Here is a 22,382-nt window from a genome sequence, read left to right as displayed (position 1 = left end):
TTGGCGACGCGGTTTGCGAATGTTCGTTGAAACGACGGATTTGGGAAATGCCAAATCAACAAACTATGTTTGTAACAACGGAACTTGCGATCTTAGTTGGCTAACCATGGTTTTGGGAAACGCACCCCTGTTCTATACTGTACAAACTATATTTTCTATCACCCTACCCCTAAACCCAACCCTCACAGTCAAGTCTGTGAACTGTGTACACGTTTACTTTCTGAAAAAAAAAACTCTTGCTGTATGATTTATAAGCTTTTTGAGAAATGAGGACATTGCAATGTCTCCATAATTCACCACCTTCTTGTAATACCTGTGTCATGCCCATGTAGTTATTCAGATTGGTCACAAAATGTCCTAATATGTCACAAAAACACGTACACACACTCATACACACACTAACACATATTTGTGTGGCCCTACTCTTACCCCAAACCCAACCATCATAGGAAACGTGGCAAATTTTGAATGTGTCCTCATAAAGCAAATATACATGTACACACACACACACACACATATGCACAATTGGGAATTCTGACTCTGTCTATTCTGCGATATTGTGGTTTTATGTGCTGGTGGTCCCCCATGACATCAGCTTCCCTCTGTTTTGTGAGCATCAAACATGTGCTCCAAATTTCCCCTCCAAAATCAATCATCTCAGATGTTCATTTTGCTTCTTTCAAACAAAACTTTGAATCTCTGGAAAGTTTCTTCATCTGACGTCACCTTCATGTTCTCAATTCAGATGCCATTTGCTAAAGACAAACTCCCATTTTGAGCTCTCGTTTTCTCATATCAGTCTCTTTCCCATTTCTTCTGGACTAAATGGGATCAAAGTGGCAAGCGGTAATAGCCGAGTATTGAGAAGAAGCGGTTGGGAAAAAAAATCATGCTTTTCACAGGGTTCTCTGGGTCATTCTCTTAAGATGTTCTCAGTTTTTCTGTGTCTGTCTTTCTTTTGCTCTCTCCCACGTCTCACTTTCTCTCTCGCTAATCTTTCTCTTTCACACACACAGTTCAATGATGTGTACTTGTGTTCTTCTAAGACAGTTATTCAGACACACTGATGTAATTACTGCTTTAGAGGCTTAACACACACACAAACAATGACTAACGCAAAGAAAAATTTCACTGAGGAAGTTTAGGTGGGAAATATCAAACCACTCGCTTAAAGAAAAAATGTACAGTGATCCTGTATCGGTTCAAATATTTTAGATAACACTACTGTTTAGTGTTATCTGAAGTATTTGAACCGATACAGGATCACTTTTATCAGTCTCGATACACTGATACCAACTGCACTCGATTGAAGCATTTTGTTATGGTTTTACAACTCGCCGCAATTTCACTTTCAGTTTCACTTTCAGTTTCATTTGTTGTTGATTTTTAGCTGCAAACCATATGTTTGGTTTTTAGGTTATGCCAATTTAACCTGACATAACCTAAATAATTAAATAAATAAATAAATATATTTAATAAACATAAATTGACATAACCTAAAAAGCAAACATTAAGTTTGCAGCTAAACTTATTGAGCAAGTTTGTGTTTTGGTCTACTTCATTCGCATGCGTATGAATGGAAGTTTATGGGCTGAAAAGTGCATTGTGACCTGTGACCACTAGGGGTGTCAAAATTAATTGTTTCTTCGGTGCACCGCGATGCAGACACGGACAATTCGGTATCGTTTCAGTAATAATCTTAACCGGTTATTGTGTACTGACGTCATTTATCTCATATGCGCTATGTCGCTTAGCTTACTAAGGTGAGGGAGGAGAGCACGAGTATTTACAACACTCCAACTACTTAAAAATGCAGAAACTGTGCACAATTTCTGATTGGCTGATTGGAATGTTGTTCCAGGATCAACATAGATGTTAATCCAGGAACATGCCCTACTTGGTGAAATCAGGTTGGTATGGTATGGTACTAAATGCTTAGTTCCTGTGTAGATGAATAGTGAGTACTCAAACACTTGTTGAATGTAATAGCAGGAGACTTCAGGGAGGAAAACTCTTACTGCGTTGTAGTTCTATGTTCAGTTCACTTTTACAAGGCATTATTATTTATAAACTGATCATAATTTGTAATGTGCTGGTAAACCCTCATCTCACTGGTCAGGACACAACTGTTTATGTTTCAGGACTTTGCTCATGTTAATGATCCACCAAATTACATAGACAGCGTCTCCTTATGCTTATTGTGGGCTTTTATATTATATTATAGACCTATTGCTTATATTACCTTATTATTTTGAGTGAAAGTCAAGGCTCTGTCTGTATTTTCATGTAGATTGATGTTTTGAAATATGCTTGTCAGTTCAGTTAGACATTTCTATCATCTTTGCTCCAGGTTAACCCACGTTTTATTCTGAGAGGTGTTAGAAAAACAAGTGCGACTATTTTTACACCGTGTATGTAATTCATCACACAGTGTAATAAAACCTGGTTAGTTAGTCCTTTGGGTTGGATTGCTTTCTCACCACAAGTGAACCATTCACTTCTTTATCGGAGTTTGCAGATCACAGTATTTCCTATAATATTTTTTCTTTTGGAGGAAGTCTTATTTGTTTTATTTCGGGTAGAAGAATTTTTTTTAAAAACCATTTTAAGGTCAATATTATTAGCCCCTGTTAAGCTCTGTTAAGGGCTGTCTCATCCCTGTTTGAACAGAGTAGGAGTTTGGTTCACATTGCCGGCAATAAGTCAGACTTGTTTCCAGTGCAACTCTGGCAGGGCTGCCCTTTATCACCAATTTTGTTCATAATTTTTATGGAAAGAATTTCTATGTGCAGCCTTGGGCCGCAGGGGGTTCAGTTCGGGGAGCACAGGATTTCATCTCTGTTATTGGCAGATGATGTTGTTCTGTTGGCTTCATCGGACATGGACCAGCATGCATGGGGTGATTTGCTGCCGAGTGTGACTTGGCTGGGATGAGAATCAGCGCATCCAAGTCCGAGGTCATGGTGGTCCACTGGAAAAAGGTGGCATGCCATCTCCAGATTGAATGAAAGTCCTTACTCCAGGTGGAAGAGTTCAAGTATCTTGGGTTTTGTTCACAAGTGAGTGAAGGATAGAACGTGAGATTGACAGGCGGATCTGTGCAGCGGCAACTGTAATGTGGTCGACATACAGTTGTGGTGAAGAAGGAGCTGAGCCGAAAGGCAAAGCTCTCTATTTACCTGACAATCTACGTTCCTACTTTCACCTATGGTCACGAGCTTTGGGTCATGACCGAAAGGACAAGATCTCTGATATAAGTGGTCGAAATGAGTTTCCTTCACTAGGTGGCTGGGCGCACCCTTAAGCCTCATTCACACTACGAGCAACTCGCATCCGTAAGGCACCAAGAGACCAGTCATTTCAATGGAGAGTGAGCGAGTTCAGGTGACCTCCGTCTATGCAAGCGACACTGACCGTTGGTGACCAGGTGGTCGTGTCGAGCTATAAAGTCGCTGCTATTGTGACTGAGGCATTATTCGCAGATGATGTTGTTCTGTTGGCTTCATCAGACATGGACCTTCAGCATGCACTGGGGCGGTTTGCTGCCAAGTGTAACACAGCTGGGATGAGAATCAGCACCTCCAAGTCCGAGGCCATGGTGCTCCACCAGAAAAAGGTGGCTTGCCATCTCCAGGTTGGAGGAAAGTCCTTACTCCAGGTGAAGGAGTTCAAGTATCTTGGGGTTTTGTTCAAGAGTGAGGGAAAGATGGAACGTGATACTGATAGGGGCATCAGTGCAGCGGCAGTAAATGGTTGAAAATGTGTACTGTTGGTGTGCCTTCAGGAACAGAGTTGGGAAACACTGGTCTATACTACATAGGGCTGTGCGATTTTGGGAAAATATCTAATTGTGAATTTTTTTTAAAAAGATATTGTGATTTCTATTGGATTTTTGATTTAATTTCGCAGTCAAGCTTCAGCTCAATATTCTGTATAGTAGCTTCTTACTGCTAAAATGCAGTGAGTGTTATTTACAAAAATTAACTAAAAAAATATTGACTTACTTAAACATTTATTCAAATAAGTTTTTAAATATTCAGAAGTTAAACACTAATTGTTCTCTAGAGCAAACCGTAGTGAGCTATGGCATTAGTTATCTCCTGGTGCCTTCATGATGTTTTTTCATATGGTGTAACAGCCGTGAACAACTCTGAAATTGTACTTTGCTGTTGCTTGCTACTAGATTGAGTGTCACTGGCAATACTTTTAGTTGACTTTTTAGCAGGACATTCCTAATATAGCCACCTGTGGTGCTTTTTTGGTGCTGGTTGTTGTATTTCCTCATGGTGAAAATTACCTGTTTTTGTTCGCTGTCTGTGACTTTGAAACCTAAAATATACCAATATTATGAATTCGTCTATTAATGCTTCTGAAGCAGCAGATGCCATTATCCCACTTGTCCGCGCGTTCCTGTTTGTTTACTTTATTGTGGGCTTTCCGCAAAGTTTGGTTGCTCAATTCTGATTGGGCGGAAAGAAAGTGTGCTCACTCAATTGGCTAGTAAGACTGTCACACACAGACGTCAGTCACGCGTTTGCTCTGTGTGGGGGAAATTATATAATACATATATATTTCATATCGCAGCCTTTTGTGATTAGCTAATCACAACATTTCAAATTGCAATTCGATTCCGATTAATCGCACAGCCTTAATACTACACTGTAAAAATATCCGTAAATTAGTAGTTTTCCGTATTTTATGATTCATGTTTTATTTATTTATTTTTTTCCCTATTTATTTATGCTTTTAAATTGCGTAATGGGACCTTGATCTTTCGTTAACAACTTTTAACCTCAAAAAGTTTTAAAAAGTGACTTTTATTGACATTTTAAATAGTTTAAAGTAATAACAATAACAATAATTTCTTACATTAATGTTGTGCTTTTCACACATTTTTGAGAGGAATCTCCTTATCCACCACCAGTGTGCAGCATCCACCTGGATGACGTGACGGCAGCCATATTGCGCCAAACCGCACACCACACACCAGCTGATTGGTGGAGAGGAGACAGAGCGATGAAGCCAATTTTGATATGGGGATCGTTAGGAGGCCATGATGGAAAAATTTGGTCAGGATGCCGGGTGTAAACCCCTACTCTTTTTTTGAAGTACATTCTGGGATTTTTAATGACCACAGAGAGTCAGGACCTCGGTTAAAGTTTCGTCCGAAAGACGGTGCTCACTGAGCAGTATAGAGTCCCAATCAATATACTGGGGTATTAGGACCCACACAGACTGCAGGTTGAGTGCCCCCTGCTGGCCTCACTAATTCCACTTCTGGCAGCATCCTAGCTGCCGATTCTAGCTGCTAATTTACGGATATTTTTACAGTGTGGTATTAGGGCTGTGCAATTAATTGAATGGAAATTTGAAACGTTGCAATTAGCTAATTGCAAGAGGCTGCGATATGAAATATATATATGTATTACATAAATTCCCCCATTTAGAGCAAATGTGTGACATAAATGTTCATGTTCATAACTGCAAATAAATGGAAAACACAACATACAGAAACTTACCAGGTATTTTCTACAGTGTATGATGCTTACATTTTTTACAGTTTTCTGTCCAGAGATTTCCATTTTCTCTGAAAATTTGGAGCACTGACCTATCTGTCTGACCTTGGTTAGCAAAAAACTATGTATGCACCAACATACTACCTCTTAGAATACCTTAGCAACCGGAAACCGGTGCCTTAACAACAGTCAGAATAACTGTACAAAGTGTAAAAACTGCTCACAAAAGCTTAGCAACAGCAGTAAACATGAGCCGATTCAAAGCACCTTAGTAACCTCACACTAATGCATACAAACAGCTCAGAACACCTTAGCAACCACACAACAATGTATACCAACTAAAACAAGTGTAATCTCCACCGAAAACCTAGCAACAGCACAAAAACACTCATAGCATCTTAATCATTGCACAATAACAATCTGGCTAAAGGCCCGTTCACACGGAGGATAACTAGAATGTTTACTAGTGTAAAACTATTAATACTAGCTCTAATTCGTCAAGCATAGCAAAGTCAAAGCCACAACTATAATGACACATTGGAATCGTTTTTTGAACAGGTGATGAATAATAAAAAAATACAGCCAATGAGAATTCATTTAAAGACATGAAGTATTTAAAGGTCCAGTGAAAATAAAACGCTTATTAGATGTTATCAATGTGTTAGTTTTAAGGTTATCTATTAGCTAGTGTGCTACAAAACAATGACAAAATTGCGCTTATAAGATATACCATTATAAACAAATATACATATACAGATATATTAATATAAACATTGAAAGCTGGTAGTTTGTCACTTCCACCTCATTCATCACCTCATGCTTCAGTTTCTCATCAAATCTTGACCAATCAAATGCTCTCTAGTGTCTGACATGCCCCGCCCCCTTCAATAAGCTCCTCATTTGCTTTTTCATTTGATACGCTTAAGCTCAACCACTCTCACTCTCTCAATAAAAACAAAATGCAAAAATGGGAGGGGCTACTCTATGTCCCGAAATGTTTCGAAATCCAAATGGAGGTTCTCTAAAGAAACTATACAAGGTTTTATTTTATTTTATCTACAGTTACTGTATATGTCCCTTTACTAGGAGCTTTTCATCTATGAATAAAATGTTGCAACCTAATTTCATTGGGAATATGTGTTTTTGCAAAATGTAACATACATTGATCTGGGTATGTTTTGTTGCACATTTCAGATAAAAAATACACTAGAGGTCTATGTTTTTGTGAATCTGAAATGCGTTACTTGGGGTGTGTTTTGTCATACGTTTCAGATACTAGGTGTAGCACAGAATACTTGACTTTAAAGTTGACTTTCAAGAGTTCACACTTAGCTGACGATAGATTATAAAGCTTGTTTGGCATGCTGTCCTGGGAGAGTGCCCTGAGCTCATAAGATCCTCGAGTCCGGGGCTCCCTCCCGTTTGCAAGGCGAGAGGGGAGTTTGAGCTTAGGTAGTTCTCGAGAACTCCCCTGCTGTAGTAGCTAATGAACAGATAGTGATTGCTCTTAAGAGATAACTACTTACTTGGAGCATGTCTATGGTGCCGATTTGGATTAGTCAATTAACTTAAGTAGCACATTTTTGGACGGTGAGAGGAAACCAGGGGACCTGGGCGAAACCCTTGTGAGCACCGGGGAGAACGTGTAAAATCCTCTAAGCGTCGGCTGGCTTGGTAAGGACTAGAACCAGTGACGTTCTTGCTGTGAGGCAACAGTACTAACCTCTGGGCCACCATGTCTCTTATCTAGGAAAGGAGGAAGAAGAGGAGTGGAAGGGGGGATTCTTCAAAACGAAGATGGCTGTTATTAGTAACTTAGGGTGTTTGTAATGGCTTAGGAATCATCTGATTGGTGAATCATAAGTTGGATAATGCGGGAAGCAATCTTAAGCACCTGATCCTCTCGAAATTAGTTTATAAATAAACTTCACTTAATGCTCTGCCATGACGCTTTTTGATTGACGTCGCCGAGTCGCACTAAAATTGTATTCAATTGGGAAACATCATGTATATATATATATTTTTTCCTGCAAATAAATAGAAATTGTCCTAGCAAAACATTTGCATCTTGTGTTTTATTGATGACGTCACCAGAGACTAGTCGATGTCAACTTTAAAAACGTAAAAGTTGACGTTCAAAAGTCATTCAGCCCCTATCAGATACACGTCCTTCTTCCACACATTCATGAGAAGGCGAAGCTTGTCTTACAGATCACCTAAAGTCTGATTTATACTTATGTTAGCGCACGCATATGGTCTGGCGCAACCTTCATGTGGTCGGATAGCCCTCACCTACGCTGACACGCTCCTCTTAAAAAATGTAACCACACGTCGCAACAACACGTAGCGCAAGCTGTGTGATTGGTTGGCTTGGTAGTGGTGAGGAGCATGGGCGGTGCTGAGAACCGCGAGCCTGATGGAGCGAGTGTTTTCAAGTCCTAAGTTCTGTGAAGGAGCTCTAGATGGAAACTTTTGTTTGTGTTTACCTCATGATTAAAGTTGTTGCATTCCCACTTCTGAATGAGCGAGTTTTAGCTACTTGTAGCATCCAGAAAAAAACAAAACATCTGCGAAGAAACTTGACACAGAGGAATATAAAACCCACTGCCAGCTAGCATTTCGGAAGTGTTATTGTAGAGCAACACAAACAGCACGCAGAAGTATAAATGCACTACTATGCGCAAGGCATGTGCACATCGTGGGTCACACCGACCACTTGATGCACAGGTATAAATCAGCCTTAAGCCTTAAAATGTTGCAGCTTTTAGATGAATAAATTATTTTTTAAGTCATCTCAACTTACATCAAACTGACTAAACAAATTAAGTTAAGTTTTATATTAAGTTAAAATGCAGTCGAATCCTGATTAACTTATTAAAATAAGTTAAAATAACATTAAATCATTTGTTGTCATGACTTTTTGTCAATTTCATGTTCATTTTTTTACAGTGTAGCGAATCATACGTCATGAATAACATCTATGTTGATCCTGGAACATAATTTGTGTTGGAAAATGTAATTCTATTCCCTACCCCTAAACCCAACCATAATTGTAAATTATTCCCAAAATTAGAGGGGAATGATAGCTGGATAACACTCATGTCGAAGTGCATAAACTTAACATAAACTGTAAACGTATCCCTTAATTCTGATGGGCTGATTGGAATGTTGTTTCAGGATCAACATAGATGTTAATCCAGGAACATGTCCTACTTGGTGAAATCAGGTTGGCGGTAGCGAACCACTGATTTAAATCCTTCCCTAAACCCAACCAATAGTGTTTTCAAAGCAAATGTAAGAGAAAAGTGCACTGCGACTGATAGTTTACCTTGATTTTACATTGCTTTTTTTGTTCAACCGTGAAAAGGAATAAAAGTTGTTGGCATCATACTGCCCCTAAGCGTTAATTTGACATAGAAACTACAATCAAATCTACAGTTCGTCGAAGTACTATATTCATAAAAATATTGATGTCACTGCACAGTGCTCATGATTGTGGCATGCGCAATATACTGACACTGAGGAAAAGAAACTGTTAAATAAAGTAGTTTTTTATGTACATAAGTTTTCTCATAGCTTGATAATATTCTGAGTGAACCACTGAAGACTTATGGTCTGTTTTGAGGATGTTTTTGGTATATTTCTGGACTTGGAAAGGGGCCATTGCTGTCTGTGGAGGATGAGGGAGCTCTCAGAATTCACCTAAAATATCTTCATTTGTTTTCTGAAGAGGAACAAAGGTCTCAGGGGATTTGTACTGTCCAAATTGACTACCCTCTCATTATGTTGGTGGCTGTTTTTGCCCCTTTGACTTCCATTATAACAACATGTTTTGATTGCAAAGCCATGACCACACATAATTATGTATTCGTGATTGTTGGTGGGTTTCCCTGTTGGGAAGAGTTAAAATGTGTCATTTTTACAGAACAAACCATCGTTATACATTGACTTGCCTAATTATCGTAACTTGCTTAAGCCTTTAAATGTCACTGTAAGCTGAATACAGGTATCTTGAAGAAAATATAATCAAATATTATGTTCTGTCATCATGGCAAAGATAAAATAAATCAGTTATTAGAAATGAGTTACTAAAACTATTATGTTTAGGAATGTGTTGAAAAAATCAGAAATTGGGGGAAAAATATACAGGGGGGCTAATAATTCAGGAGGGCTAATAAGTCAAATGTATTTCCAAAGAGCCTGCTTGACATTATCGGTATAAAGTGTAACCAACAATACTCACAAATCCTTCAGAAGATACAGATATCAAACTATTTTGGCATCCGTTTGGTGCCGCTGTGGCTCAGAAATGACACCCCTCTCAGAGAATAAGAGGGAAAGAGTGTGTTGTTTGAGCCTGAGAGGACGAAAGTGTGTAAATAAGTCTTGTTGGAGGAAGGTGAGGGTGTTTGTAAGTGGAAAAGAGAGACGGAGAGCGTGATGGAGCAGAGGTGCTGCTGAGGGGGTGTGAGAAGAACCAATAATGTGTCTTTTGTTTTTGAGGTCAATAGCTTCAATGCCTCCGGGATGGAAATATGTGTGGGACCCCGTTAGCTTCATTTCTGACTGGAAGTGTTTGTGTGTAAAATAAACCGCCTATTGATGATTTTACATTTTAGTTTCGCGTTTTTGTAAAATAAAGATGTAAAATAGGAGCTTTCAGGGCTGCACAATCAATCAAAATAAATCCAAAAATTGTAGGATGGCTTAATAATATTATCAAAGTAAATGGGAATCAATATTAAAGGGCACAAATTTGACCCCTTTTATAAGATGTAAGAAAAACATTTGGTGTCTCCAGAATGTGTCTGTAAAGTTTCAGCTCAAAATACTCATCAGATTATTTATTATACAATACAGAATCTACACGTTTGGGTGTCTTGAGTACAATTGCTATAGGTGAATTGCATAAACTAAATTGGGCTAAGTGTGTGAATGTAAGAGTGTATGGATGTTTCCCAGTACTGGGTTGTGACTGGAAGGACATCCGCTGCGTAAAACATATGCAGGAATAGTTGGCGGTTCATTCCGTTGTGATGACCCCTGATAAATAAGGGACTAAGCTGAAGAAAAATGAATGAATAATAATAATACTAATAACAACAATATTATTTAATAATAATAATAATAATAATAATAATAATAATAATAATTATTATTATTATTATTATTATTATTATTATTATTATTATTTGTTTATTTAATAATAATAATAATAATTATTATTATTATTATTTATTTAACAATAATAATAATAATATTTATTTATTTATTAGTTTATTTAATAATAATAATATTTATTAGTTTATTTATTTAATAATAATAATAATATTTATTTATTTATGTGTTTATTTAATAATAGTAACAATAATAATATTTATTATTTTATTTATTTAATAATAATAATATTTATTTATTTATGTGTTTATTTAATAATAATAATAATAATAATAATAATAATATTATTATTTATTTATTTATTAGTTTATTTAATAATAATAATATTTATTAGTTTATTTATTTAATAATAATAATAATATGTATTTATTTATGTGTTTATTTAATAATAATAATATTTATTTATGTGTTTATTTAATAATAGTAATAATAATAACAATTATTATTATTTTATTTATTTAATAATAATAATAATAATAATATTGATTTATTTATGTGTTTATTTAATGATAATAATAATAATTATTATTATTATTTATTTATTAGTTTATTTAATAATAATAATAATATTTATTTATTTATTTATGTGTTTATTTAATAATAATAATAATAATAATAATAATAATAATAATAATAATAATATTTATTTATTCGTTCATTTAATAATATTATTAATAATAATAATAATTATTATTATATTATTGGCGATGCGGTGGCGCAGTGGGTCACCTGTTCGCCTCACAGCAAGAAGGTCACTGGTTCGAGCCTCGGCTGGGTCAGTTGCCGTTTTTGTGTGGAGTTTGCATGTTCTCTCCGTGTTTGCATGGGTCTCCTCTAGGTGCTCCGATTTTCCCCACAAGTCCAAAGACATGCGCTACAGGTGAATTGTGTATGCTAAAAATTGACCGTAGTCTATGAGTGTGTGTGAATGAGTGTGTATGGATGTTTCCCAGTGATGGGTTGCGGCTGGAAGGGCATCCGCTGCGTAAAACATGCTGGATAAGTTAGCGGTTCAATCTGCTGTGGTGACCACAGTTTAATAAAGGGACTAAGCCGAAAAGAAAATGAACAAATGAATGATATTATTATTATTATTATTTATTTATTTATTACCAAAACTACTATTTTATAACTATATTGGCATTCCATTTTGACAAAGTACGCAGCATTGCAAGCACAACAAACCCCTTTTTTTGCTCTTGTACTTTTAGAATATGTAAAATAAGGCCTGTTTCTTTCAACCATTTGCATGGTGTCACTGGGTGTGTGTGTGTGTGTGTGTGTGTGTGTGTATGAATGGGTCTTGTGCAACAGGTGTCAGGGTGTCCTGTTCAGACCTGTATGTGTGACATCTACAGCATGTCTCTCCTACATGACAGACCTGCAACGACAGCATGGGAACTCCCTCAACACACACACACATAAACACACGACAGGTCTGACTCTGCAGGTTACGGACACAGACAGGTGGCTGCTGGTATTGTGTGTAGTTTCTCTTTCATTGACATGAGAGAAACCCAATCCTTCACACATTTCAGCCCTGGCAGCTGTGCTGAGATCTATGAGGTGTGTGTTTGCGTCTGTGTGTCTCTGTGTGTGTGTGTGTGTGTGTGTGTGTGAGTGTGTGTTTGTTTGGGTCTCTCCGGTAACTCTTGGAATGTGGTGAGTTCGTTTCAGCTCTGTTTTCCCTCTGATAAAACTCTGTAAATATATCGCAAAGAGCCCATGACACGGTTTGACGAATGCAGTGTTTCTTTCCTATCTTGAATTCCTCATTGAAACAAGAAGTGACTTGTCTCTTTTTTTTTAATTGCCTTTTGCATATAGTGCATTTGCTTTTTCTAGTCATTTATAAGTAGTATACGATGGAGAGACAGTCTCTATACCAAAAATAATTTGATTGAAACAATAGAAAATAAAATAGACACGCCCCTTAGTGCGAGCTGAGTCATCAGTCTACTCCCAGAATTGAAATACACTTTTTGGGCTCTATTTCAAAAGATCAAGGCGCAAAGTGTAAAGCATTAAGGAGATGTATGAATCCAATTTTTTATTATTATTTTAAGGACGGAAAAAGACGCTCTGCGCCCTGGAGCATGGTCTAACAGGGTTGTGCTTATTCTCTTAATGAGTTATGGATGTGTTTTGAGCGTAACGTGCATTAAACCGAGTCTTGTCTCTCATTCCCTTTAAGAGTCAGTTGTGTCGCACCATGGCGCGTTTGCTATCTACATGGCGGACTTTATAAGTGTAAAAACTGAACGCTTCACTAGCGAAAAAACAGCTAAACAAATCTGCAACGCGAGGATAAAGAACGAGCCTCCTCCATTCGTCCTCTTTACTTTCTCTTTACTTTTACTCCTTACTTTACTCCTTTACTTTCATGGATAAGGAAACTCACTCCACTGAAGACTCCATTAGCCTACATATTTAATTTGATTTGTTAAGCGCAAAGATTTGTTTTAAAACTATTTCTAAATTCAGTTCTAATTTCCAGCAAACGAATAAATGAACAATAATAACGAAGTGTGGTCAAAAAACATTGAATAGAGCTATATCCAAACACACATCCAAATCCAGATAGGTGGACAAATCTAAGTTTGATTTTATTAAAACAAGTATAAATATGCATATAATAAATAATACTAATAAGTCCACGAAGTGGTCCTTATGGATTTGCTATTTAAACAACATGGCGCAAAACGTGAAAATTAGGGTTGGGCTGGTCTGAAAATTTCAACAAGTCTTGCGCCTTTTTATGATAGAACAATTTTTCTCACATTTTTAGCGCAATTTACAGAATACATACAACTAAAATGGTATTTAGTGAAAAATAAATTGTTTTCAGCCATATTTTTAACTTGAAATACAGTAAAACATTATTTGAGATATTAAAGTAGACACCTTACATGTACTTTAGCCTAGCAGGCACACAACATCATATAACGGTAATATAAGGTTAGATTTAGGTTGTGACGTCAGGTGACCAAAATTCAATGTCTAGCCAGCGGCTAAGGACAACGTTATTTTGACTTCCAACAATGATATTTGGTTGATTTTAAGTTGTGTTGGTGACCAAAATCCATCTTAAACCAACGTCATATTGATGTCAAATACTGACATTTATTCGTCAGGTATAGAAACCAAACTCCAACATCTGATCTGAGTGGTGATGTCCACACAACATCAACCTGTACCATCACTAGACGTTAATATTAGGTTAGATTTAGGTTGTGACGTCAGGTGACAAAAATTTTATGTCTAGCTAGCATCTAAGGAAAACGTTATTCTGACGTCCAATAATTGATATTTGGTTGATTTTAGGTTGTGTTGGAAAGTGACTAACATATAACGTCGAGCCAACATATTAAACCAACGTCATATTGACGTGAAATACTGACATTATTTGTCAGTTATAGCAACCAAAATCCAACGACTGATAGACGTCATAGTGGTAACATCCACGCTACGTCAAGCTGTAACATCATTAGACATAAATATTTGTTTGAATTTAGGTTGGACTTTGACGTCAGTCTGACGTTGGGTTCTGACGTCAACCAGATCTTCATTTCCAAACAAAATGCGACGTCCTCACGACATTGGGGTACAACTTCAATCTGGCGTCATGTTGATGTCCTGTGCCTGCTGAGAGGATACTGCATGTTGACTTTTTTATGTATATATCTGCAGACTAAAATGAGTTTGTGATAGCTTCTCTCAAAACTTGCTTAAATTTTTGTTTTGCTGTGAAGATTCAAGAAGTGATGTTTACTGATTGTTGAAACTACTTGTTTGAAATGAGGTGAAACAGCACATTTCTTGTTTTTTTAGGGGACAACTTAATTGTTTTATGTTCAATCCACTTAAATTTTTAAAAACGAGTAAGTTAACCTAATTCCTTCGTGTTGGATTATTTTACAGTGTACAAAAATCTTGTTAAATGTTTTTGACTGACCCAATCCTGCTGGGACTGACTTGTATATAAATGTACACAAGATCACTTTTGTAAATTTAAATTGTTGTAAACACCTGTCATCTTTAACCCATTTGCTAAGCGTATTTAGAGTTGTTGTTTTAAGTACACCACAAAGACCTTTTTAGGTCCTATGTAAATATTAGAAGTAGATGCAAATATATGTAAATATCGCAAATATCACAAAGTGTCTGCCACTTCACACATTTGTAAACACAGATGAATGACTATAAAAGAAAGAATGGGAGTAGAAAATGAGAAAAAGCAGAGAATAAGAGTAGTTTGTTGAAAAATTAAACCATATATATATATATATATATATATATATATATATATATATATATATATATATATATATATATATATATATATATATATATATATATATATATATATATATATATATATGTATATATATATATATATATATATATATATATATATATATATATATATAGACCATCTAATAAATATTATTATTATTATTATTATAGAAGTTCTTTCATAGGTTTTCATTTCTCTTTAGTCATTATACTACAAATAGCTAATTATGTTGTTTTTATGTGACTGTGGTCATGATTATATTTAATTAAAGCCTAATTAAACCTCTGTCTTGTGTTTGTGTTACAGATCAGTGTGTGTGCAGTGACGAGACGTCGAAATGCACTCGTCTGTTGCATCTTCCACCCAGTGAGGTGCGTAAATCAAACCCACAGCATCCAATGCAAATCAATAGGGCTATAACGATACATCATCATTATTTACGTCTTGTGATGTTGTAAGGCAATGTGGTAAACAATATGGGGTCACACTTTATTTTGATGGTCCTTTTGTTGAATTTAAGTTACATTGCATGTACAGCTGAAGTCAGAATTATTAGCCCCTCCCCTCCTCCTCCTTTTTTTTCTTTTCTTTTTTAAATATTTCCCAAATGATGTTTAACAGAGCAAGGAAATTTTCACAGTATGTCTGATAATATTTTTGCATCTGGAGAAATTTATTTGTTTTATTTCAGGTAGAATAAAAGCAGTTTTTAATTTTTTTAAATCTATTTTATAGTCAAAATTATTAGCCCCTTTAAGCTAATTTTTTGTTTGGATTTTCTACAGAACAAACCATCGTTATACAATAACTTGCCTAATTACCCTAACCTGCCTAGTTAACCTAATTAACCTAGTTAAGCTTTAACCTAAATGTCACTTTAAGCTGTATATATCTTGAAAAATATCTAGTCAAATATTATTTACTGTCATCATGGCAAAGATAAAATATTAGAAATTTATTAGAAATGGGTTAATAAAACTATTAAGATTAGAAATCTGCTCTCTGTAAAACAGAAATTAGGGAAACAATAAACAGAAGGGCTAATAATTCAGGGTGGCTAATAATTCTGACTTCAACTGTACTGTACATGCCAACTAATTCTCATTAGATTATAAGTAGACTTTTAGGTTGGGGTTGGGGTTGCGGTTAGTGTAAGTTGAAATGTACTTGCAAAGTTTCTTATAGTCAATTAAATGTCTGTTGAAGGAGCAGTATCAACAGATATTAAGCAGACAGTCTACTAATACTCAAAAGGACCATCAAAATAAAGTGTTTCCCAATATGATTCATTATAAAGAGTTGGTTTTATCCAGAGGTCAGTTTACTGTATCTTATAAGGTTTATTTCATTAAATTTGAATTTACTGTTTTAATAGTGGACGAATGTCTGGTTTTACATGTAAAATTGCTTATTCACAGTATATGCAGTTGTTAGTGATAGTGCCTAATGATTAACATGATTAATAACACAGCTTCAGACTCATGAGAATTTGTATTCTGATATCACCACTGCACTGTTAACTGGGAACAGAACCAAGTTTAAGTCTATTCAAGTTGACCACCCTAATTCTTAGCAAATGTTGTTTTCTTTACTTTGGCTTGAAATTTTGTGATACCATGTTGTGAGTTGAGTATTATGACTGGAATTTTTTTGTTACACCCCATACAAAGGAGACATTAATGTGCTGACATGCAAAACTGGATCATTTACATTTTAATAAACAGAGTTTTGAATTCTGTCCTGCTGTGGCTTGTCACAACTCAAAGTTCAGGATGTGTTTATTTTATTAGGTGAATTATCTCATGGATGAAATGGTTGTTAATGTTGATATTAAAATCACAAGAAAGAAATATAAGGGGCATATGGTTGTTAAAGTTCAGAATTTGGCTTGCAGCTAGATGGTGTTAGTGAACTTGCTTCATTCATTCATTCATTCATTCATTCATTCATTCATTCTTTTATTTACTAATGTTAAATGCAGCATTGCGTGTATTGGTGCATTATCATATTGATACTTGGTACCACCTTCAGGATACAATGTTTGAACTATTAGGTGCACGTTGTCCTCCAGAGTGGTTTGGTAGTGCTTTGCAGTGATGCACCCATCTAGCACAAGTATTGGGTGTAGGGAATGCCATGATATTGCAGCCCAGACCATTACTGATCCACCCCATGCTTCACAATTGGCATGCAACAGTCAGAGTGGTATGCTTTTTTGGGGCTTCTCCACACCATAACTCTCTCAGATGTGGCAAAGACAATGAAGGTGGACTCATCAGCGTACAATACATGTTTCAGATAGTAAAAAAATACAGATAGTAAAAAAAAATTAGAAAGCAAGGCTATGACTATAAATAACAGACATCTGTTTATTACTATGCAATAGTAACCACCTTGATAAATATAAATATACTGTCTAACATTTTTTTATGTAATATTATAATGACAACAAATGGTCTATAAAAACATTCACCAGACCTTTAGTTACTGTATATAAGTTATTGTAAATGCTGTATAAATAGCAGATCAATATAAACGACGTCGCGGCAGTACAACAGCATAAACTGCAATGCAAATCGCCTCAGCCGCTGATTAAGTGCATGTTCATTGTTAAATACTACCAGTGTGAGTTTGAATACCACATACGTGACAGTTATTTCCATACTGAAGGAGCGGAAGGAGATCTCAAAATAACTAGCAAACAGTTTGAAAGTGAAAGTCAGAACTGTGACTCAACAAACTAGCAACATCAGTCACTCAGTAACCTATGTACTTTGTATAACGTTAAAAGAGGCTTAACATGTATTGATTATTCATTCATTCATTTTCTTTTTGGCTTAGTCTCTTTATTAATCTGGGGTCGCCACAGCGGAATAAACCACTAACTTATCCAGCATATGTTTTACGCAGCGGATGCCTTTCCAGCCACAACCCAGTACTGGGAAACACCCATACATACTAATTCACATACACACACTACGGACAATTTAGCCTACCCAATTCACCTATAGCGCATGTGTTTGGACTTGTGGGGGAAACCAGAGCACCCGGAGGAATCCCACGCCAACACGGGGAGAACATGTAATGAAAAATGCTAACTGACACAGTTGAGGCTCGAACCAGTGACCACCTGCTGTGAGGTGACACCGCTACCCACTGCACCACCACACCACCTGTATTAATTATAACCACACCAATTTCATTGGGAGTGCAATGCACTATTCTGGGCTTCTGAATGGCTATAGTTAAATGTAGCATTGCGTTTGGTGCAGACAGCCAAATTGTTTGTCAATGGAATCTTGTGACGTCATGTGTAGTTAGGACACAGTGTTTGAGTGATGGTAAATGTGAGTATCTTGCTATTAAACATAACATTTAAAATGTTTATGACTTCATGATGGTGAAGTTAGCAACTAATTTTAAATCATGTTAGCATCATGCTAGCAATACTGTAACCAAAGTGCCTTAAAAGGGCTGTGAAACCCAGCATGAAAAGGAGAGTTTCATTACAAGCACTACAGTGGCAACACAAACACAGATGCAGGGGAGATAGAGAATGATTCGGAGAGCAGCGGTTCTGAGCGCTGTGTGGAAGTGAAGGATTTTCAGTCCATAATATTGTAAAGATATTACTGTAAACTTAGTAACTGAATGATTTTGACTAAGGTATGTCTTTAAAAACTGAAAGAGTACTGCTGACGAAACTAAATTTGCCATCTGAAAAAACATAAACAAAGAACACTGATCACACAATTACCAAATTCGTAGAGACAAGACAGTTAACATAAACTAGAACTGCGTCTTTTTTTAAAAGAAGACGAGTAGCAAATCTGGATTTCACCATCTCCAGATTCGAAAAAGTTTGGGTACAGAATGTTCCTTACAAACATCATTTTCTCGCATGTTAGCAGACCACTGTAATCCACACTTGTGGGTCCACATGCAAGCTGTGCTCTAATCACCGGAAAATGGAAACAAAACCTTTGTTGCGGCACATTTATAAACACAACACCCCATGTCTCCGAACAATTTTTCTTCTTGTACTTGTTTGAATTACTGTTGGCAACAGAATGTGGCGTCTCTTTGAACACTGTAACAGGTAAAAGGAGTCTTCAAAGCTTCATGCAAATTAATGAAGTTGCATCGACTTGTTCACAATAGACCGCGCTGATTGGTTCGAACTAAGACTTTCTCACGAATTAATGAACAGATATGCTGAAAACTCAATGACGTCACTTTGTATCAGCCGGAACAGATAACCAATCACTACGCTGGAATTTACACAAGGATCTCATCACCGTGACGTTGCTTGAAAAATTCTTTTTAAACTGTAAGAACGAATTTGCTCTAAACACGCAAAAATAATAACCTAAGCTAAATATATGTGTTCTAATACTGTTTTTAGCAACGTGGAACATATATATGACTGTCAACATCTCAAAAAAATGTGTTTTGGTGTTTCGTGACCCTTTAAGGCAAGTCATTTCACTCAGCAGCCATCTTTGAAATACCTCTCTGGCATTCTGTTTGAATTGGGAAACATCAAATTCTCCAAAATTGCTTGCCAAGCTTACTATGAAATGTCATATTAGGAATAACCAATAAAATAAAACAACAACTGTCTCTAGCTTCATTTTTAAACATTCGAATCACACAAAATCTACGGAGACTAGCGTCTGGTTTGAGCCTATTACACTGAGAATCATCAGTCAGTGATCGATGATTGGCTCCTGTACTAGAAGACGGGACTTCATTAGCCGTATTTACCGTTACACTTTTCCCCATTCAACTACACGAGTCACATGTCTTGTGTATTCTATTGTCTTTGCCACAGCTGTATCACTCTGCAGCCTGAGACTGAAGCAAAGCAGAGCTGAGCCTGGTCAGTACTTGAATGGCAGACCACATGAAAAAACTAGGTGATGTTAGGTAGCAGGGGTGCTCAACCTGCGGTCTGTGTGAGTTCTAACGCCCCCAGTATAGTGAACGGGACACTATACTGTCAGTGAGCGCCCTCTTTTGGATGAGACGTTTACCCGAGGTCCTGTTTCACTGTGGTCATTAAAAATTACATGGCACTTCTCGTAAAGTGTAGGGGTGTAATCCCGGTGTCCTGGCCAAATTCCCCATCATTGCCTCCAATCATCCCCATCCACTGAATTGGCTCTATCCCTGTCTCTCCACCCCACTTATAGCAGGTGTATGGTGAGCGCACTGGCGGCGTTGTCCTATGGCTGCCGTCACAACATGCTGTACACTGGTGGTGGTATGGAGAGACCCCCTCATGATTGTGAAGCGATTTGGGTGTATGGCCATACACGATAAATGCGCTATATAAATACACACATTACATTACATTTGACTGGAAATATGTGCTATACATGCGCTATAGGTGAATTGGGTAGGCTAAATTGTCCGTAGTGTATGTGTGTGAATGAGTGTGTATGGATGCTTCCCAGAGATGGGTTGTGGCTGGAAGGGCATCCACTGTGTAAAACGTGCTGATAAGTTGGTGGTTCATTCCGCTGTGGTGACCCTGGATGATTAAAGGGACTAAGCCGAAAAGAAAATGAATGAATGAATGTCCACATCTAGTTACTAAATGTTATTCCGCTCAGCCCTAATAAATGTTTATCATATGAGATGACGTAGCTAATAAATCTACAAGCCAAACTCTGACTCTGTCATCTCTCTCTTTTCAGCTGTCTCACTGACAGGCAGACACGACATATTGCCGCAACCCAACCCCCGCCGTTTCCACTCCATCACCAGCCAATCAAATGCACTCTGAAAATAAACTATCCAATCATGGAAAGCAAGTGACAAGCGGGGCCCAATCACAGCTCCCCAATGTAAACCAGGCGCAGCAGCAAGCACCTGCTGGCAACCAAGGGTCAAAGGGCGGCGCGTCTGGAAATCATGGAGTCAAAGCCAACCAGATTTCACCTGGAAACCCTGGACTGAAGAGCCTCAACCAGTCAGGCGGCGGTGGTGGAATGATGAAGACCAAAGCGAAGAGGGAGCGGAGCGTCTCCATCGACACGGGAGACCAGAGAGAGTCACTCACCCCGGTTTTGGAGCCAGATGCTAAAGGTAGGTTTTCCTTTCATGTTTATGTTTACAAAAAAGTTCAGCGACTTGCATTGGTGCATTTTGTTTCAGAATGTCTGTCATTGTTATGGCCTCTATAACCAGCCCACTGCCAGTTTATGTAATTATGTTTTAGCATACCTTTTGGCTTGGTGGAAAAGATAGACTGTTTCATTTCAACTCTCTTAATGAATGTGGATGTGGCCGAAAATGTAACCTCTGGAGATGCGATTCAGAGTTATAAAAACCCAAGGTGTTTCTTATTTTGCAAATAATTCAAATATTACGAAGATAAACATCAGCTGATCAGCTTATTGTGAAAAGCTTGATCTTCAGGCATGCTCACGATCTTTGGTGTCTTCAATCTTGCAACCTGCGTTTGCTCAATCTGTCCTCGTCGTCGAAGGGGTTGGATGGAAAAAACCTTGAATGTTTTCAATTTGGACTTCAATGGTATATACTGCACCTTTAACAATAGGCTATCTTCATAAAATCTCTGCATATCTTAAATATCTGCAAAAAGGATGCTAAATATGCTAAGTGAACATACAGTACTTGTTTATCTGAAAAACAATGCTAAAGTCAGATATTCTCCTTTGAAAATGTAAGTTTTACGTAGGAATGTCTGTTATTGTTTTGGCCTCTATAACCAGCCCACTGCCAGTTTACCTAATTATATTTAAGCAAACCTGTTGCCTTGGTGGAAAAGACAGAGTATTTCATTTCAGCTGCCTCAATATATGTGGACATGGTCCAAAATGTGAGCTCTGGAGATGCAATTCAGAGTTATAAAAATCCAAGGTGTTTTATATTTTGTAAACAATTCGAATATTAGCATGATAAACATTTGCTTATCAGCTTATAGTGTAAGACACTGTTTTACACTAATATGTTTAAGCTTTAAAATACATAAGGTTTGTTACGATTATGCCTTCCATTCACATTACCCCAGAGTTTTTGAGCCCTGAAAATGGAGCGTTTTGGAAACACTGAAGAGGCTGTTTTTGGTTTTAAAATCTGCTGCTCCGTGTCAGTTTGGATGGGGAAAACAAAGACATCTGAAAATGAAGGGGTGGCTGCAGACATCCGCCTATCTGATTGGAGCTTTTTCTCAATATTAAGTGCACACAGTTCAGTCCTGCATCCTCTCCTTGTAAGTTCAGACTCCGCAAGTTTGATATGGAAAACAAACTCCCGAGGACACGTCGGGTAAATCTTCAAAGGGAACAGTGTACTTTATAGTTTACATCACTCAGGTTACGTTGTTTCACTTTCTTAACAATAAAATCTGATATAAGAAA

The 22,382-nt window shown here is 37.0% G+C and overlaps 1 protein-coding gene across 6 annotated transcripts in view; it reads left to right on the top strand.

Annotated features, from left to right (window-relative positions):
• Positions 1-22,382, top strand: part of bcl9l (bcl9 like) — a 104,602-nt gene that overhangs the window by 54,978 nt on the left and 27,242 nt on the right. For 5 of the 6 annotated variants that reach the window (XM_056477845.1, XM_056477844.1, XM_056477843.1 and 2 more), the window contains 2 exons: positions 15,298-15,362; positions 20,694-21,084. In XM_056477845.1, the coding sequence (XP_056333820.1) occupies positions 20,772-21,084 (313 nt within the window). In that variant the 5' untranslated portion in view covers positions 15,298-15,362; positions 20,694-20,771. Of the gene's footprint in view, positions 1-12,241; positions 12,261-15,297; positions 15,363-20,693; positions 21,085-22,382 lie in introns of those variants that run through there. The other variant, XM_056477842.1, reaches the window with a different exon arrangement.

The sequence above is a fragment of the Danio aesculapii genome, chromosome 18 (genome assembly GCF_903798145.1).
Source record: "Danio aesculapii chromosome 18, fDanAes4.1, whole genome shotgun sequence".
Classification (NCBI taxonomy): domain Eukaryota; kingdom Metazoa; phylum Chordata; class Actinopteri; order Cypriniformes; family Danionidae; genus Danio; species Danio aesculapii.
The sequence above is the reverse complement of the archived record's forward strand: the minus strand, read 5'-3'. Positions and strand labels throughout refer to the sequence as shown.